The 18,138-nt window shown below is 53.1% G+C and overlaps 1 protein-coding gene across 4 annotated transcripts; it reads right to left on the minus strand.

Moving 5' to 3' along the window:
• Nucleotides 1-364: 364 nt before the first annotated feature.
• On the minus strand, nt 365-16,675 carry CHRM4 (cholinergic receptor muscarinic 4). 4 transcript variants are annotated; one of them, XM_054068615.1, is made up of 4 exons: nt 9,647-10,289; nt 3,879-3,931; nt 3,747-3,788; nt 365-3,367 (listed from the first exon to the last, which is right to left on the minus strand). In XM_054068615.1, exons 1-4 carry the CDS (start codon nt 9,727-9,729, stop codon nt 1,890-1,892), a joined length of 1,656 nt encoding a protein of 551 aa, XP_053924590.1. In that variant the 5' UTR covers nt 9,730-10,289; the 3' UTR covers nt 365-1,889. The 4 variants fall into 4 exon arrangements, with proteins under 4 accessions (XP_053924590.1, XP_053924591.1, XP_053924593.1 ...); XM_054068616.1 differs by lacking the exons at nt 3,879-3,931; nt 9,647-10,289 and adding an exon at nt 16,551-16,675; XM_054068618.1 differs by lacking the exons at nt 3,879-3,931; nt 9,647-10,289 and adding an exon at nt 10,593-10,753.
• Between the last annotated feature and the right edge of the window lie 1,463 nt (nt 16,676-18,138).

Genomic DNA, 18,138 nt, shown 5'->3' on the forward strand with positions numbered 1-18,138 from the left:
TGTCATTCCCATGAGGTGCTGCTGTGCTGGAAAGCCCCACCAGGACCAGCAGTGGTCACCATGCAGTTGACAGCAGTGGCCTGGTTACCACCACACTTGGTCCTGGAGAAGGGGGGGCAAGTCAAACCTCACAGCCTCTTTTCAGCACTGTTTCAGGCTGCCCTCCTTGCTTTCAGAAGAAGAGATGAGGCTCCCACCCTCTGCTGTAGGAAATGTCACCAGTGGGTGACAGCAGGAAGCTGGGGAGGAGCAATGGGGTGACGACTCATTCACTCCTCATGCCATGGCTATTGGTTTCTGGTCCGAGGTCTTTATTTGTCTTGGTATGGGGTGGGTTTTGGTTGTAACAGTTTAAAAAAAAAAAAACAAACAAACCAAACCAGAAGCCTGCCAGGCATTTTGGGCACTGCTATGTGAATTATCCTAAAGGCAGTGGCATAAGGGGATTACCCACCTGGGCCAAGGTAGCCTTTCTCCAGGTTGCACAGTATTGCCCTGGCGTGGGGGCAGGAGGGATACAGATGGAAGGCTTGCTGGTGCCAGCATGGACCCATTCCATTCCCTCAGCTGCACTCGGCTGAACCCACCAGGGCTTGCAGAGACCTGGCTTTGGGACAAGCTGAGGAGCAGCCCTGGGTTGGTCTGGGCTGCGCACATGGGTGGGCTGAGAACGGGGCTGGAGACACTGGCCGAAGCCCGCATGCTGAGGGTTCCACCACAACACCAACAACAGGGTTATGTCCATTTACAAGGCTCAGCAGACAGGTCCTTCAGCTTCCCTAGGGCATCACCTTGCACGTGAGGCAGGAGTGGAGCTGGGGGCCACTGCCATCCTCTCCCACCTCCGGAGCTATGCATCAAGCCTCCATAGCTGCCATGAGGAGTGCAGGGGCCTATTCATGGCCCAGATGAGATACAAGGCACCTCAGCCACATTGCAGACCCTCTTCCTGACCCCCTGCAAGACACCCAGCTCCCCCCATCCCTCCCAAGGACAGTTATTTTCACTGTTGCTGTTGCCCACTTCTTAGGGGCCATGTTCCCCCAGGGCCATGGAGAGAAGTCCCACACCACACCACTGCTTTCCTTTGCAGTTTTAGTTTTCATCAGTGTAGGAGGTGACTAGGTTTCACACTCTTCACCCAGGAGTAAGATGCATGGGTTGTCTGCTTGTCCAGCCAATTACTGGCAGAGGGCAGAAAGGGCATGAAGGGGAGAGTGAACTGAAGCCCAGGGAAAGTTTCCAGCCGCTTGGTCCCTGGGTGAGGATACACAATGATGTCTCTCAAGGGAAAGGAAGTAATTCGCCACATCTGCTAGTGCACAATCTTGACTGCCTCAGGATGGGGCCCAGTTGGGCCAGCAGGACTTCCTGGGAGCATGCCTGAGCCAGCATGCCTGGTCCATGCATGCCTGGTCCAAAATGGCTGGCAAATGTTTAGCCCTGGTTTCTTTTCATTTCTTGGTTAATAAATAGTTTTAAAGCCTACTGAAAGCATCCAGCATTAGGCCGTCTGCATGCAGACAAGCTCTGGTGCCCTGGAGATGGTCAGCCAGGGAAAGAAGAGGCGTCTAGTCTTAGGACAAACACTGATGCCACTTGGCTGATCTCTCAAAAGCAGGGAGCTGGGGAAGGCTCCTGGTGACCACATCTCCTCTTGCCTCTGGCTTTTCTGTTGGCTCCCCAAGCTAGTCCCCAGGCCCAGGGTAACTGGAAAGAGATGGTGCTCAGAGGTGCCTTGGACCTTTGTCAGCACTGGATGAAGGGCATCATCTGCAATCACTGCACAGTCTGCACTGTTGTGAGTGGGGAGCAGAGGGTCCCTTCTGACAAAGGAGGCAAAGGGAAGGTCTTCCATAATGTTGCTGAAGTGGTCCCTGAGTGTCAGTTTACCTGGCTGTGCCAATGTTCCTGTACTGGCACATGAGAAGGTGCTTGAAGGTTTTCTTGAAAGTGGCATTGCAGAGGGCATAGCAGGCTGGGTTGATGGTGCTGTTAACGTAGCAGAGCCAGTATCCGATGGACCACACTGTTTCTGGTACGCAGGTCTCACAGAAGGTGTTAATGAGGACCATCACATTGTATGGAGTCCAAGTGAGTATGAAGGCTAGCAGGATAGCAAATATGGTGCGGGTGACTTTCTTCTCCCGGGCTGCCATCTGGCGCTTCTTCCGTACTTGGCTCCTGGCGATGCTAGCAAACTTTCTGGCAACATTGACTGGACGGCTGTTAGCCAAGGAGTTGTGGTCAGAGGCTCCTGCCTTAGCTGGGACAATCTCAATGGCAGTGACGCATTCAGTCCCAGTCTGCTTGGTGACAATCTTAATCTTGGACCACTTGGATGATGGGTTCACTCGGGAGTGGGATGGGCTCTGTCCCTGCCCTGCTGGCAAGATTTCTGCCGTGGGCTTGTCTTTCGTGGTCTGGGTCATGCTGACTGTGCTGGATTCATTGGAGGTCTCCTTCTCCTCCTGATGGCCAGTGGCCTCTGTCTGTGCTGAGGGCTGGTCATCCACTTTCCCATTCCTCACCTCCTCCTTCACCTCCATGGCTCTCTTGGGGGAATTATTGTTGTTCTGTTTGATCAGGGGGCCCTTGAAGAACCTGAGGGACTTCCCTTTCCTCTCTTTCCTGCTTTCAGGCTTGTGCCGCCTCACCCTGCTCCTGCTGGCCAGGGAGATATGGATGTACAGCACCGTCATGATGACCACAGGCAGGTAGAAAGCAGCAATGGCTGTGCCAAAGGTCACTGCTGGGTTGGAGAGGAACTGGATGTAGCATTCCCTCTCAGGTACAGTCCTCTTGCCCACTATGAACTGCCAGAACAAGATGGCAGGGGCCCAGAGAATGAAGGACAATATCCATGCGGCCGCAATCATTAGCCCTGCCATCTTGGTGGTCCTCCTGGCTGGATATGTCAGGGGCTTGGTGACACAGAAGTACCGGTCAAAGCTGATGATGAGTAAGTTCATGACAGAGGCATTGCTTACTACATAGTCCAGGGCCAGCCAGAGGTCACACACCACAGCCCCCAGTGGCCAATAGCCTTTGATGATGTAAACTGTGTAGAGGTTCATGGAGAAGACGCCGATGATAAGGTCTGCGCAGGCCAGGCTGAAGAGGAAGTAGTTGTTGACAGTCTGGAGCTGGCGGTTCACCTTGATGGACAGCATCACCAGGATGTTTCCCACCACGGTGACAAGGCTGAGCGAGCCAGTGACGGTGGCAATGAAAACCAGCTCCACTGTCTTGTAGTTAGTGGGAGGCTGGATGGCCACCTCGGAGCGGTTGCCAAGGGTGAAATTGTCATAGGTCAGGTTGGCCATCTTCGCCTGCCAGGGCTGGGCAGAGAGGTTGTGCATGGAATCTGCAAGGAAAGTGGGGAGAGAAAGGGAGAACATCATACCTGCTGGCCTGTGATGGCAGTGTTTGCTGCCTTCTCAGTTTCCCAGAGCAGCACTGCTCTTGGCTAGTGCTTGAAAATCTCCTTGTGTTACTAAGTCTCTCTGCCATTGCAGCCTTCTCCCAGGAGCTCTTTGAAGGCTTTTTTTTGGTGTATTCATTTAGCAATAGAGGAGAGACATGGGCCTGCAGAGATAAGAGCAGGGACAGGGCTGGGGAAAGCCCTTTGACCAGGACACAATGGGGCCCCAGATTTATGGTATGTCCCCAGGCATGTCCCACTGGCCTCCCCAAAGCACCTCCCCAAGAGGGGGCTCCCCCATGCTATGGTCTGCTCAGCTTACCTGTGTCTCTGGCAGCAAACAGCTCCTTCTGGAAGATGAAATCTGGGACAGGGAAAACAGCAAGTTACACTACAGCTTCAACCCAAGGAGTTCATGCAAGTCCCACAATGTCTTACTGGGGGGGGCACTGACCTTTCCAACAGAGGTGGCCTTGACAAAGGGGTGACACTGCTCGGAGGCAGATGCTGTAAACACAAACAAGGCTGAAACAGGGTAATTTACTTGGCCTAGTTCACAGCCCAGCCCCAAGAGGTGTAGGAGATGGAAAGGGACGCACAAGCGCCATCAGCCAGCAATGCTGGGAAATGCTGGCCCCTTCTCCCAGTCCCACGTCACACTGCAGCTGCAGCCACGCCAGTCGTGGAGATGAACAGGATGAACACAACCATCTCGGCTTGCTACATGGCATTATTTTTGAAGGATGGCAACGATTATGGACAGGAAGATTGTCTTAACACAAACCAAGATGCCTGTGGTTAATCCCCACAAAGTAAGAGGAAAATGAACCTTAAAAAAAAATAAAAAATCAGTGGACCAAAATCGATATGTTGGGATGAAGAGCAGTTTCCTGGAATGTGAAGGAGAGGCAAAGACACTGGGGAAGGTGGGCTGGACAGAGGAGCTTCCAACCTGCCTCTCGTGCACAACCCATGCCCCTAAAACCTGCTGGGCCATCACCTTGAGTGCTGGGGGCATTCCAACCCCACTGGACCAGAAAGGGCAGCCTCCAGTAGCTCTACCCTGCAACAGGATGGGGAATCTCCTGGGCTTCTCACCCACCCCCATGGGCACTGCTGCTAGTAGCCCAGCAAAGCAGGCAGGAGTCCACGCCAGCACACGCAGTGGGAGCACTTGGCACACGTCTCTCTGCAGCTGCCTTGGGTAACAGTGCTTGATCCAAATACCTGAGACTCCTGAAGGTGATTTTGCTTAATGTATAAACAGGCCATTAACACACTACTCTCCAAAACAAGGTTTAGCACACTTCAGTATCCGTTTGTATTTTTAAATCTTTTAAAAGAAATGCCTTTGGCTTTCATTTGTGGTGAGGGTAGGAGATTCCTACCATCAGCAAACAGCCAAGCTTTTAACATAACTGCTTTTAAAAGGAGTTGCAGGTGTAAGCAAATGGAAGCATGGCTGTTGAAATGCGAAAGCCAAGGTACTGACATAGCCCTTAAGGCAGCTTCTGCATTAGCAAGGCTACAGCTGCACAGTGGTGGCTGGCGTTGTCTTACACATGCAGGGGAAAGAAGTGGGTAAAGGCCAGAGAAATACCTCTGTATTATGTTCTTTGTTACTTGTGGCCCATGAACACAAAGAGCTTTGAAAAGAAAGCAACACCCTTCAGTAGATAATAAATACTAAATACTGAGAGGACGAGGAAGCTCAGTGTACACTACCTAGTTCAGCACCAAGTGCAAGGGGTGCATCAAAGGAGAAGAAAAGTGGTTTCTGCTGCCATCCTCCTGGGCACCCAGCCAGGGATGCGAGAAGAAGGTGATAAGTGTATAAAATGACTTAGAGATATATAATCATGGTGTGTTGGGGGGTGGTTTCAGTACAATTGAAATGAGTTTTAAATTCTTCACTTTGATGAGATGGGGATATTTAGCTGTCATTCTTGTAACAGCTAATCAAACTGATCAGCCAAGCTAGCAATCAACCAGACACCTACCCCAGCTCTTCCAGGAAGAATTTAAAAATCTTGAAAAGAAATCTTTCCTTCATCTCCACTAAATGAGGGTTTCAGTTTTTCACTTTAGTTTGTGAGCTGGCAACCTCTTCTAAATGCATTTAATTAATTATAAGCGTTGATAGAGTCTTGTATTCTCCGTTGCCCTAAGTAAGAGAAGCCCGGCTCGTCTCACCCCATAAAACCATTTGCACAGATCACAAGCAATGAAGGCGGAAGCCTAGAGCATCCCGTGTCTTTGGATGCCACCCAGAGGTCATGCTGGAAACTGGTGTGCTGAGACAGAAGCAACGGCAGCCCCAGTGTGAGGTACTTGAACAGAGGTTTTGAAAATAAGCCTTCACTGAAGGGCAAAAATACGGAGGTTTTGAAAATAAGCCATCACTGAAGGGCAAAAATAAAGACATCTCCCATTTCAGGGCAGGAGGGAGACTGAAAATGCCTAAGGCCATGAAGATACATAAAACAACTGTGTGCACTACTCACCTTCGCCTCAAACACTCTGGCTATATTTTCTGCCATGTTCCAGTCTATCAGGTATCCCTTCTTTCCCCATCTTTTGCTCTCTCCATTGTGCCATCTCTCTCTTCTGGACACCCCCTCTGAGCTCACCAGGACAACCTGGCACTACCTTTGCCAGAAGCATGGGCAGCTGATTCTGGAGCTTGTAGCAGGCCAAGGGTGCTATGAATTTGCCAGGTCTCAGAGTAGCTGACTACACCGTGTACTGTGCCGACTACACTGGGAATAGATCCTGCCATCTGCATTTTGGCTGCTTTGCCACCTCTCCTTGGGGTAAACTTGCCTTGCTTGCATCCTGGGAGTCTCCCCTTTAGAAGCAGCAGCAGCTTCAGCCTGCTGAGGCTGGTTTCCCCCCTGCCCACGGGGATGGAGAGCATCCAGGCAGTGTGAGGAGGGCCAGGGGTAGGGGCGAGCGGGGGACACGACACAGCCCTCAGGAAGCACTGGCTCTGCCTGCGCCCCAGGATGGGTCTGAGAATGGAGGAAGCATGTGGGAGAGCTGAGGTGCCATAATGGACTCATTGGCATGACTCCAGCTCCACTCACACCACCGCATCACTGCCCCTGATGTTGTGAAGCCCTCCCAGACACCAAGGAACCTCTCCAGGCCTTGGGGTCTCCCCACAAAATGCCCCCCCTTCCCCTCCAGCGCCCATCTCTCTCCTCTTGCATCTCCAGAAGCACATTCTCCTTTCCCTTCCCTCACATCCCACCACCCCACATTGCCCTCCCTGCCTTCATCCCTCTTTGCCCTCTACCAGCACTGCAGCCAGGGCACAGACGCAGCCTTGGCAAACTCCAGAGACCACTTCAGAGGGGCTCCTGGGGCTGAGGCCCCTACCTATGACACTACTTGCCTTTTCTCCCTGCATGCGCCATCCCTTGTGAGAGCAACTGCTTTCCCAGATCTGCCCTCATCAGCCAGCTACAGCAAATTCCATCACTGGTCCCCTTCCTTCCTAGGACTTCTGGCAGTGATTTGTGGCTGGATATCTCCTCTCCACTGAAGCCATTTGGAGCTTCCAGCTCCTCACTAATAGTATCTTTTAGCTCCTGCTATTTCCTTGCCGCATACCTTGTGTGCTGCTCTGGTGAGCCTTCTCAGCCTGTCAGCCCCTGCAAAGTGTCTTACAACCCTTTCCAGGTAAAGAAGTGAAAGGAAAGAAGAAAGCCCTGTCATGGACTGCTGATGGTCATCCCATATCCAAAAAGCCTGCACTGGCTAAAGGCAGGGTGCTCCATCAGATGCAGCTAGTAATTGAGCACTAAACCCAAGTGAGAGAGAGTGTCACCTGCTCCTGCCATCCCATTGCACCCGACATGGCAGGAGCAGGCCACCCACCCCACCAGCGTGGCAAAGGCAGATGGAGAGGCTGTTAAGTATGCATGCCTGTGCGATGATGACGGTACCTCAAGCTCTGGAATGAGCTCCTGGAGCAAGCAGCTCTACTACCTCAGTGTCACCTGTCTCTGCTCCCTGTTATGCACAGACTGCCCTTGACCCTCCACTGCTCCTGTCCCTCAAGCCACTGCCAGCTGCCATCCTCTCTGCTCCATCACTGCCTCCATCCCAACCTCATCCTTGAGGCTGGGGGAGCAGAGGCTGAGTCATGACTGGTCCATGTATGGCTTGAAGTGACGTCTCTGGGAATGAGCAGGGCTGTGCATGCACCCGGCACGCTTGGCAATGCTTGAAGCACTGTGCTCACACACCTATGGGAAGAAGATGTTTGTAGGGGATGGAGAGGAATTAGAGAAACCATTAGTTTCACAGAGGCTTCCAAGGATCCCAAAGGAGATGGTCTTTTGCTCTGCATAGGTGCCATAAACTCATTGAAAGAACAGCAAAGATGAAAAGAGCTCAAGCCTAAGGGATCCTCCTCTGGCAGGGACGGGGTGGCCACAGCTGCCAGCTCCCAGATGGATAGACCATGTGGACTCCGGGCACTGCCTGATGCAAAGACGGAGGGAAGCTGTTCCCCTCCATCACAGGGACATCCTGGAGTAGGGCACACATCTCTCACTGCTCCAGCCAGGCAATCACCACTGGCATCACCATGGGAAGGAGCCCAGTCAACCCTCTCAGCCCTGCTGCCCTCACCCTGCTCGTCCTGGCCTTCCTAAAAGTGCCGAGAGGGTAAAAATCTTAATGGAGTTAGTTCCGTCATGTCAGACTGCTGATGTGAGGCAGGGCTGGCTGGGCGGTTAGTGCAGCCACAACCAGAATCTGAGGAGACAAGGAAGAAAAAAGAGGGGAGGGATAGAAGATGCTGAAAGGATGCTTGTGTTTATGGCTCGTGCTACATGAAGGGAAGGGGTGACACTCTGCAAGGGGTGACAATTTGTAGTGCTAATTGTGTTGTCTAATAGCCATTAATTAGTTTCTGAGCCATAGCACCAGTTTACAATCTAGTGAGGGATTGTTCTGGTTGACAGACTCACACCTGTCAAAAAGTGTGAAAATAGAGCTCCTAGATACCAGGAACAGGCACCTTAGAAATACGGTATATGGGGAGACGATAAAGGGGGGCCTTGTGAGGGGATTAGCCTGGACTTGCACCATGAGGGAGCACTTTCCTAGACTGCTGTCAGGGTGCTTCTGTGCCTCCGCATCAGGAATGATGAAGGCAATAAACCAGCCAGGAAAACAGAAAGGAGACAAGTGGCCAGTGGGATTTGCTGTATTAAGATGGCAGGGCTCCCTCTGCCCTCCTGGCTCCAGCTGGCAGCTGTACTCGCACCCCTCTGGCACGGTGAGGGTTGATGGGCCCTTGAAGTCTTTATCCTGTTCCAGAGGAGATGTGAGCCATAGTGCCAGAGGAATTGCTCCTTGCCAGTAACGTATGGGGTTGATCTGGGCATTTTATTTTTCCTTTGAATAATTTATTCCTCTTTTTCCTCTGCTATTCAACTGGTTCTGATGAGGCAAAGCAAATTCCTCTGTCTCCCCAAGCTTGGAATCTCTCACAGCTTTTCCTAGAGCACCCGGAGGAGCAGCAAGCACACAGCGGCACGGAAGCTGGCAACTTTCAGGGGGAGGTGAGGAGGCTGAAGAATCCCTCCTGTGATTGGCACATATTCATGCATCAGGTTTTGAAAATTTCCCATGTCTGGGGCCAGAAGGGAACGTTGCAGACACCTCACCTGACCACCCACCTCAAGCAAGCCAGGACCCTCCCTGCCTTCATTGTTGCTTGTAACTAGGTGGTTGTCACTGGGTTTCAAAGCAGAACTGAGGCATCCCATCCAAGGTGGCACACACCAGCCATGAGAGGTGCTTGCAAGCCAGAGCCATCCCTTACAAGCTGCCCACGTTAAGTAGTGCCCAGCCCAGCACACTCATCAGCATTCCACAGCTGGATCGGCTGCCCCCCCCCCCCCCTTCGCCCAAGCTACCCCCCACATGCTTGCTGTATCCTTAACATGCCGTGTAACATCTGCTGCTTGTAAGGGACCACACATCATCTACCTCCGGCATAACTAGGCAAAAAGCAAATTGACAAGAAAGCAGATTTAAGTGGTTAAAAGTCAATCCTATAAATAACCTTCCAGAATTCTGGTCGCTCCGATAATTAATTAACCACCCGTCACCCAACTATTAGGCCCAATAAATAACCTACCAGTGGAAAAGTTAATAGGAAGCATGCCCGGCAAATGCCGTGCAACCCATCCCCAGCCTTACCCTGCTGTGCCCAGCCCGCAACTCCTGGGCACCGATGGTTCCCCAGCAGCTCTCCTGCCTGCAGCAGCTCCGGTGGGTAACATCACTGGGGAGAAGTCTCACCACAGCAGCATCCTGCAACGTGGCTGCCGTTCCCACCCTTCTGTGCCCTCTGCCTCGGCTCCCCGGGAGGAGAGGTCTGGTGGCAGAACTCAGCCCATGCTGAGCCAGCTTTCAGCTGAGCTTGGACTAGAGCCGCACTTCTCCCCTCCTGTCTACTGCATTAATGCTCTCTGCCTCAGAGAGATGCTCACGTTCTTTTATATATCTGGGCTGGAGCTTTAATAGGACCCAGCTGTTCCAAGGCAGCGTAACAGAAATAACCCTGCTGCTTCTACTGGTCCCACTGTCAGAAAGGAATTTGGCCTCAGCTATGAGAGAGGAGAAGGAGAGGAAGGACAACAGCGGTGGATTACAGCAACAAGTGGTGCCTGGATTAGCTGAGCTTTCCCTGGGGAGAGTTTAGCAGTAAGCATCAGACACCTCCAGGAGAGGCAGCACCGGAGGAGGAACTGGAGGGGAAGAGAGCAGGGACTTTCAAGCTCAAAATCTGATTCCTTACAAGAGCAGGTCTCCCTGCTCCAGGGACAAGTACAAGCCTTGCCTGGGGAGGGCAAGGTGGATTTCACTGAGGGGAAGACCCCTCCCCCTGCCACCGCCCAGCACAGTCACCACACCAGCCATCTGCCCAGCGTGCCAGCCCACCCCCAGGAGCCAGGGCTGGCACTGGGCAAGGGGGCAGCTCACCCCCATGCAGAGCTACAACACCCTGTGCCTGCCCTCCTTTCTCCCCAGGGTGCTCATGAGCCATGGGGTGAGGAACAGCTCAGGCAAAGCACCAAGTGCAAACTTGGAGGGGTGGCTGCTTCCATGAGATTGAATCTCATTGAGGAGGTAAGGGGCTCACCAGGAGGGAGATGATGCAACAGCCTGCTGCCTGCTGGGCTCTTGAGGAGGCCTCCATCCAGGGGATGTCCTTCAGTCAGACCAGCAGGGAAAGACCCTCTTCCCTTCCCCACCTTCTACTGAGGAGGACTTTTAAGCCCTGGGCAATCCTTCCCTTCTCAATGGTACTAAAGGATTTTGATCAGATGGCTTTCTCTTGAACTCTGCACAGAAGGAAGGGGCTCCAGGAACACTGATTGGCTACATGTGGTGAGGGAGGAGCCCAGGACAGGCAGGGAAATGGACGGACACTCAGCTCTGTACATCAGTGATGTGGTGTTTGTCCCAGGCAGAGCAGAGCTGTTAGAAGGGCAGGAGGCAACCACATTTTTCTGTTCACAACTTGTCCCAGAGTTGAGGGTTGCAGAGGGAAGCACCAAGGTGCTCACTTGAAATTTTAGATTTCAAAATTTCAGATTTAGACTAGACAAAAAGAGGAATTTCTTCACGATAAGGGTCATGAGGCACTGGCACATGATGCCCAGGGAAGCTGTGGATGCCTCATCCCTGGAGGTGTTCAAGGCCAGGTTGGATGGGTCCTTGGGCAGCCTGAGCTACTGGGAGGTGTCCCTGCTCATAACAGGGGGGTTGGTACTGGGTGATTTTCAAGGTTCCTTCCAACCCAAACTATTCTATGACTCTATCTCACCCACAGAAGAAGACACCTAAGAATCTCCTCCAAGAGGGAGATACTTCATGCAGAGACACTGCCTGCAAAGCTCTCCCTGTTGCCGTCCCTAGAGGCTGCTACTGGCAGAGTAGGAGCTGTGCTGGGGCTGAAAACCTTCATGGGTCAAAGCTCTCTCGAACAGCCCAGCTCCATCTAGGAGACACCTCTTAGTGCTGGATGGTGGTCTCATGACCCTACACTAATGCCGCAGGCAGCACCCTGTGACACTGAGCAGGGGCTTTAACCACCTTACTGCCTGTGGCTGCACATGGTGGCAGAAAGTTTTGTGAGATGGGCATCACTTCTGGGCCATGGTGAGTGACCTGAAGTCTGCAAACAGCCTAGAGATGACCATGCTAGATGTTGTTCCAGAGTGCTGCAGGAAGTCAGACTTAAGATCAGACTACTCATGCTTATTGTCAGGCAAAGGCTGATGCCAGTAGGGTTTCATTGCTCACCATTCCTCTCTGCACACACACACACACACTTTTTTTGGCTTTAGCTGGGACTGCACATGATGTAACTTGTGGTGGAGCTGGGATCCAAACTGCCCTAAAAGCACCAGAGACAGCAAGATACAGCATATGCTCCTTCCCATCTCAGTCATGCAAAGATCCCACAAGGATGCCTGTCCCTCTGCAGCAGAGCCAGACCTCCAAGCTGCCTGGGCTGGGAGAAGTGGGGGAGGGAGGGAACAGTTAGCATCAACATTGGGAAGGTTTGTGAATGAGGGGTCACGGAAGTGAGGCGCCATGCATGCCTCTAGAGAGCTGACCCGTGACCTGGAGTGGATACCAGAGCCTGGGACATCATGTTTGCAGAGTGTTGTTTTCAGACTTCTGTGTTGCACAACTGGAGCTTTGAGTTTCCCACAGATTAATCAATCTAATTCTGCTTAAAGGGCCTAAAGATATTAACCCATTAACCTGACAACACAAACCAACTCTGCCACAAATCTTAAACCTGTGGATCACACTTCATCCCTGTATACAAACACCTCCAGCTGAGGCACTTGGTGCCAGTTCTGCTGCCCAGCTTCAGCAGCGGCAAGACACGCTACTGCTACCAGCTGCAAGGTGCCATAAAATACATTAGATTTACCAGCAGCTGTGGTAGCAGAGGGGCTGCTTCTCCTCCTGAATTTTTGGCTAGAGGAGCACAGCTATCCGCAATAGCTCAGTACCATGCCAATAGCTCTGGCTGAGCCTGCTGCATCCAAGGAGCTCCAGGGTTTGCACTGAGTCCTGCCTTTAAAGGACAAACTTTCCAGCTGTTGCTCTTCCTGAGCCGGTTGACCCAGGACACAACTCCTCTGTGAGGCTCTTGAAGAAAAGCAAACAGCCCTGTCATTCCCCATGTCTCCCTCTAGCCCCCTCTGAGTCATGGAAACAATGCCCTGGGTGGGTGTGGGTCCTCTTCACCAGCACGTCTCAGTCTGCCTCAACCTGGGCCAGGGGAGGATGAGAAGAGAATGAGGCACTTCAGCACCTCTGCCGCTGCCTCATGCACTGAATTAGTCATGGGACACCAGGGGCGATGGGGACAGCGTCATGGCAAGACAAGAGGGTTGGTGTCACTCTCAAGGCTGTGCCTACAGCTGCTGCATTTAGAGGCTTGGTCAGGCTGGTGAAGTTAGTTTTCTCAGCAAACTTACATCTTGCAATGTACAAACAGACTCTTCGTTTGAGTTCCTCCTCCATGCAGTGCAGTCTCCAGGCTGAAAGCATCTTTGGAGGGTCCCAGGAGCAGCCCCACGGCAAAGGCTTGAGCAGCTATGCCTGTCACACAAGGAGTTGGGATGGACAGCATCTGCAGCAGAGCCTTGCTTGCCAATGCTCGCTGTACCAGGGGAATCAAGGTCTGAAGCCAGGTCAAATGACAGCATCTTGGCCCACACTCAAGGCCCAGCAGGACTGGCATATTCATCTGCAGGGGAGGTGGAATGGATGACAACATGCACACAGGAGGCTGGGACACCCAGGTGTTTGCTGGGTGGGACACAGGCTGGTTATGCGTCTGCTGCTAACACACTGCTGCTAAAAGTCCAGAGGGGGGGACATACAGGCGAGACACCCCGTCCCTATGATCCCGCACCAGCAAGATACTGGTGTAGTGGGCAAGGCTGCCTGGGGAACACTTGCCGCAGTCTCACTGCCAAACGCCCCCTTCAAGCTTCAGCAAATGAATTTGTCTGAATACAGTGTAAGTGCTAATCTCAGGACGTTCAAGGGTCTGGATGCAATGAGACATTCTCATGCCTAGAGGGTTAAAAGGATGTCATGATGGGCAGTGCACTCCTGGGGGCATGGTGAGGACTGGCACACTCCTCCACTTGCCCATGAGATAACAGCCACACATTAAGACCCTCATCACCCTGCCTGTTGGGTCCCTGGACAGAAGAGCACATGAGACTTCCTAGAAACTGGTACCCGTGTTCTAACTGGTTGACTGACTCCCTCAGAAGAGGGATGGCTTTGGCATGGCTCCAAAGGCCAGCTTGGAGAGGCTTCAACATGGCCTGTGCGTGAGACCTCCTCCCACCCCTCCATCAGCCCCTGGCACACTCATGGTGGGCACCGGTGCTAAGGAACAGTCAGTGGGGGATGCTGAGAGAGTGATGAAGAGAGGAGGGGATGCAGATGGGGATAATCTGGTCTTTTCCAGATTTTGAATCTGGAATTCCACTTTTTGGCTGTGACAGGTCACATACACTTGCATCTCTGCAAGACGCATCTCCTTTAAATAAGCAGTTTTAGAGCCAGCCCAGACTGGACACGGAAATGCAAAGCAAACCTCCTCCCTCGGCCTACTGGAGGGCAACAAGAGCATAGCTCCATGTCAGACTGAGCAGAGATTGGCTCAAGAACAACGCCTGCTTCTCCAGAAGATGCCCGTGAAAGCCCTGGTTTAGCATGCCAAAGAGAAGGTGCCAGCTTATGCACACAAAACTCTTGCTGCGTGTACGTGAAAGAAGAACAAGGAGCTGCTTTTGTGCAGAAAGCCACAGCCCCTTGAAAACAGCCTCCATGTCCCTCTTCTCTTGCTATTGCTCTCCCTGCCATCTTTGCAGAGCTGCATCTGCCACCGCAGCTAGGCACTCACCAGCCCTCTTCACCTCTGTTGGTGCTGCTGGCGGAGGCTCACCAGGGCAGGCAGAGCACAGCTCCACAGCAAAGGTGTGCTAGGGACTGCTTTGTATCAGCCACTCATCCTGATCTCACTGTTTTTATTCCACAGGTTTTTTTTTCTTTTCCCCCCTGAGGAGATGTTTGTCATTTTAATTTAAAAAAAACTAAACAAAACAATGACAAAACCCCAACCATGATAAAACCTAATATCACTACGATCCTCGTGGGGACAGTTTAAAGAGAAAAACCACACTTCTTCTGCAAACTCAGAGTAATTGGATCACAGCATTAATTAATCATTTCAGTTCATTTCTCTTCTATGAAAGAAAACAGACCAACCTGCCGAGATGGGTATGCCCCTCGTGTGAATAAACAAACCACTTTTACCAGTAGCCCTCTTCCTCCTTCTCCCATCAGCCTCCCACATCCAACTCCCTTTCAAGGCTGCTGCTGCTCCATCCATCAGACCTGGGAACCTGCTGCTGGCTCTGAGCAAGAGCGTGCTGGCTTGGCTCCCACAGGAACAGGGGGCTGGCTGGCACAGGGACATCACCCCCTCTCCAGCTAACTGCTGCCATCCCCACCTTCCCCACCCAAGCACTCTGCCCGCTGGCCAGCAGCCCAGCTGAGGGGTGAACTGGAGTCACTATTTCTTAGGATGCCTATATGGGTGAAGTCACTCCCTTAGATGCTCTGCTCTTTGTTGTGATGCCTCACAGGGACCTAGTCCAGGCTAGAGAGCAGCAGCAGATGCTCAGATCACAGAAGTCAAGGCATTAGGAAGCAGGAGGCAATATTCAGCATCTTGCTGTTGCTTGTGATTTCAATGTGAGCTTTGTTACTGGTGATGTTCCACCAACAGCTTTAGGACCTTGGCATCTGAGTACCTTAATGGACACTGCCAGCACCCACAAACCACTCCTCTGGGTGGGTACCAGCCCTCCTAGACCTTCTGCTCATCCTGCAAGTAACGGCAGGACAAGTCAAGCCACGCTCATAGTACACTCAAGGCACTTGTGACAAAGCAGAAAGCATCCAAACACCCAGGCAGAGCCCATCACCTTTGCTAACTGCCAGCAGGGCACAGAGCTAGCTGTTTCTCAGGTTGAGAAGTATCTCTGTAGCCTTGGGCTTTGCAAAGACCAGATGGAAAATGTGGTCACAGCACAGGCGGAGGGGTTGAAAGCAGGTCAGAAGAGAAGCCAGCATTGCTTTCATCTAAAAAAATGACAAGAACTGCTCCACAATTTGAAGCCAATGTCATTATTCTGGGAGAAAAGAAGGGTGGGGCTGCCCAACTCTTGCCCACGATGGGCCAACGGAGAGCACAGTGCAGCTCTGCCTTTACCAGTGGGAAGGGTGCGGCAGGACCAGAAAGGGATGAAGGGTAGATGGGATCCATACCTAGGGAGAGAGAAGGGAGATCCATGGCCCCTTGCAATGCCCAACCTGGCAAAGCGCTCTGTGAAGAGATGGGGGGACTTCTGCGCAATCACTTCATGGGCAGTGGCCAAAAGGGTTTTGTCCAACATGGGGAGAAAGCATCCAAAATACATGGGATCTTGTCCCTGCTGCTCTTGTTAGATTTTAGAGGGAAGCAAAGAAAGCATACAGGCAGTTTCCTCCCCAGAAAACAGATCTCCTTCCAAGAGGAGGCACCAGGGCAGCAAAGAACCTGTATCCTGGAGTCCCTGCTCTAGGGGTGCCTGCACTACGTACATGCCCATACTAGAGCGCCAACTAGCTCGCCAGTTCCTAGGCGATCACCGGGACCCGAGTTGCCTTGGACCACGGATCCTGGGCAGCTGCGTTGGTTTGGATGCGAGCAGGGAAGGGTGGTGACAGACCTCATTAGGGGCTGCAGCCCTGTACGACTACGAGGGCGGAAAACAAACGCAGGAGTCCCGACCCGCGAGGCACTGCTGGGGTTGCCGGAGGAACGCCGGAGTAGGGGAAAGTTGGGATCGAGACAGCACCCCGTTCCTGGGGGAGAGGGTGCCGCATCCCCCGGGACTGCGCCCCCCCAAGCCATGCTGCCCCCTTCTTCCTCCCTCCGGGGAGGCCCGTGGGGATGCCCTGCCCCACCGCCCCGCGCCCACGGAGTCCCCGAGCAGCGACTCACCGGGCAGCGCCCCGCCCGCCGCCGAGAGGTTCTCAGCGGCCATGGTGCCGCGCCGCGCCGTCGGGGGCTCCGGCACGCATGGCCCCGGCCGGCTCCCGGCTCGCGGCGGCGCCGTGAGCGGCGGAGGGGCGGGGACGGGCGGGGGGAGGGAGGTCCTGGCGCTGCCGGTCCGGCCCGGTCCTCCCCCTCCTCCCCCCGCCCCCTCCTTCCCCCGCTCCCAGATATGCCGCCCCCAGCTGTGCGCCCCCCTCTCCACCACAAAGACACACCGGGGAGGAAGGGGGAAGTCAAGGAGCCGCGGGCGATCCCCAGGTCGTTGTTCCCCCCAGTCCTTACCCCAGATGTGTGTGCCGCTCCCCCCCTCCGGCCAGATGTTGGGCAGCGGTGCTGGGCAGATGTGCAACGCCCACCCCCCCCGTCGGGGCAAGGGGACCGCTCTCTGCAGCACCACGGACAGCGCCTCCCGCCGCCCCGGCCCCGAGAGCCGTGCGGGCTCAGCCCCGACCGCGGCACCACCGGGAGTACTCCCTGCAGCACCACGGACAGAGCCGCCCACCGCCCCGGCCCCGAGAGCCGTGCGGGCTCAGCCCCGACCGTGGCAACACCGGGAGCATCGGCACCTCAGCACGGGAGAGATCGAGGCACTAGGAGAGGCGGAGCGGGGTCCGACACAGCCCGGGTCAAACGAGTCCTTAACGCGCTGCCCGGCTCCCAAAATACAGTAAAAATCCGGTCCCGGATCTGTGAGCTCAAAATGCACAACGGACTCTGCTGGGCTAGCACTCAGCACTGGGGTTTCAATCCAGAAACAAACCCATCAACAGGGAATCCCATAATCAGTGAACTGTCCCACAGGTTCTGCTTTCTCCTTTCATCATAGTTATGAGAAAGTGTCAAAAAAAGATGAAAGAAACGAGAAAAAATAATTAAAAAACTCTTTCCTTCCCTCTACACCTATCTCCTTCTTTTTGCTTATACCTAGACCAACTGTCCCACCCACCCTCTGCCTTTCACTTCTACTGTCTCACAGATATGCATGGGTATCATTTCCCCATCTGCTCAGCTCTCTCACATACACATATAAAAACACATAAACAAATAAATGCCCCACTTTCTCCTTCCTTTAAGCAATTACAGTCTCAGACATTTTCCCACCATCAACTCCTTCACCTCCTGACCCTCCTCTCCAATACCTTGCCCTGGGAAGTATCACTAAGCTAAAGGCCAGTGTTTGATATCAATGTCTCATCTAAGATGTCAGTCAGATATGTCCAATTCACAGATTTGACCTCTCTCTTCCCCAGATCACACAATCTGGTATCTTTTCCCTGGAGATGAAGACACATTTCCGAACCCCAGCAGAGAGAACATTTTAAGATAATTCAGTCATTTTTCACTGATGACACATCTCCAGATCCAAGTGCTTCACTCTACACCCTGAGAAGGTTAAAGCCTCTCGGTATTTGCATCTGTAGCTCAGTTGCTGCCTTTGCACACCAAGAGGCTTCTGCCACAGCAGCAAGGCAGATACACCGTCTTTGTTTTGGTCACCCCAGGCCAAATCCTGACATTTCTTTAATGCTTGTTC

The sequence above is a fragment of the Cuculus canorus genome, chromosome 5, assembly GCF_017976375.1.
Source record: "Cuculus canorus isolate bCucCan1 chromosome 5, bCucCan1.pri, whole genome shotgun sequence".
Lineage (NCBI taxonomy): Eukaryota > Metazoa > Chordata > Aves > Cuculiformes > Cuculidae > Cuculus > Cuculus canorus.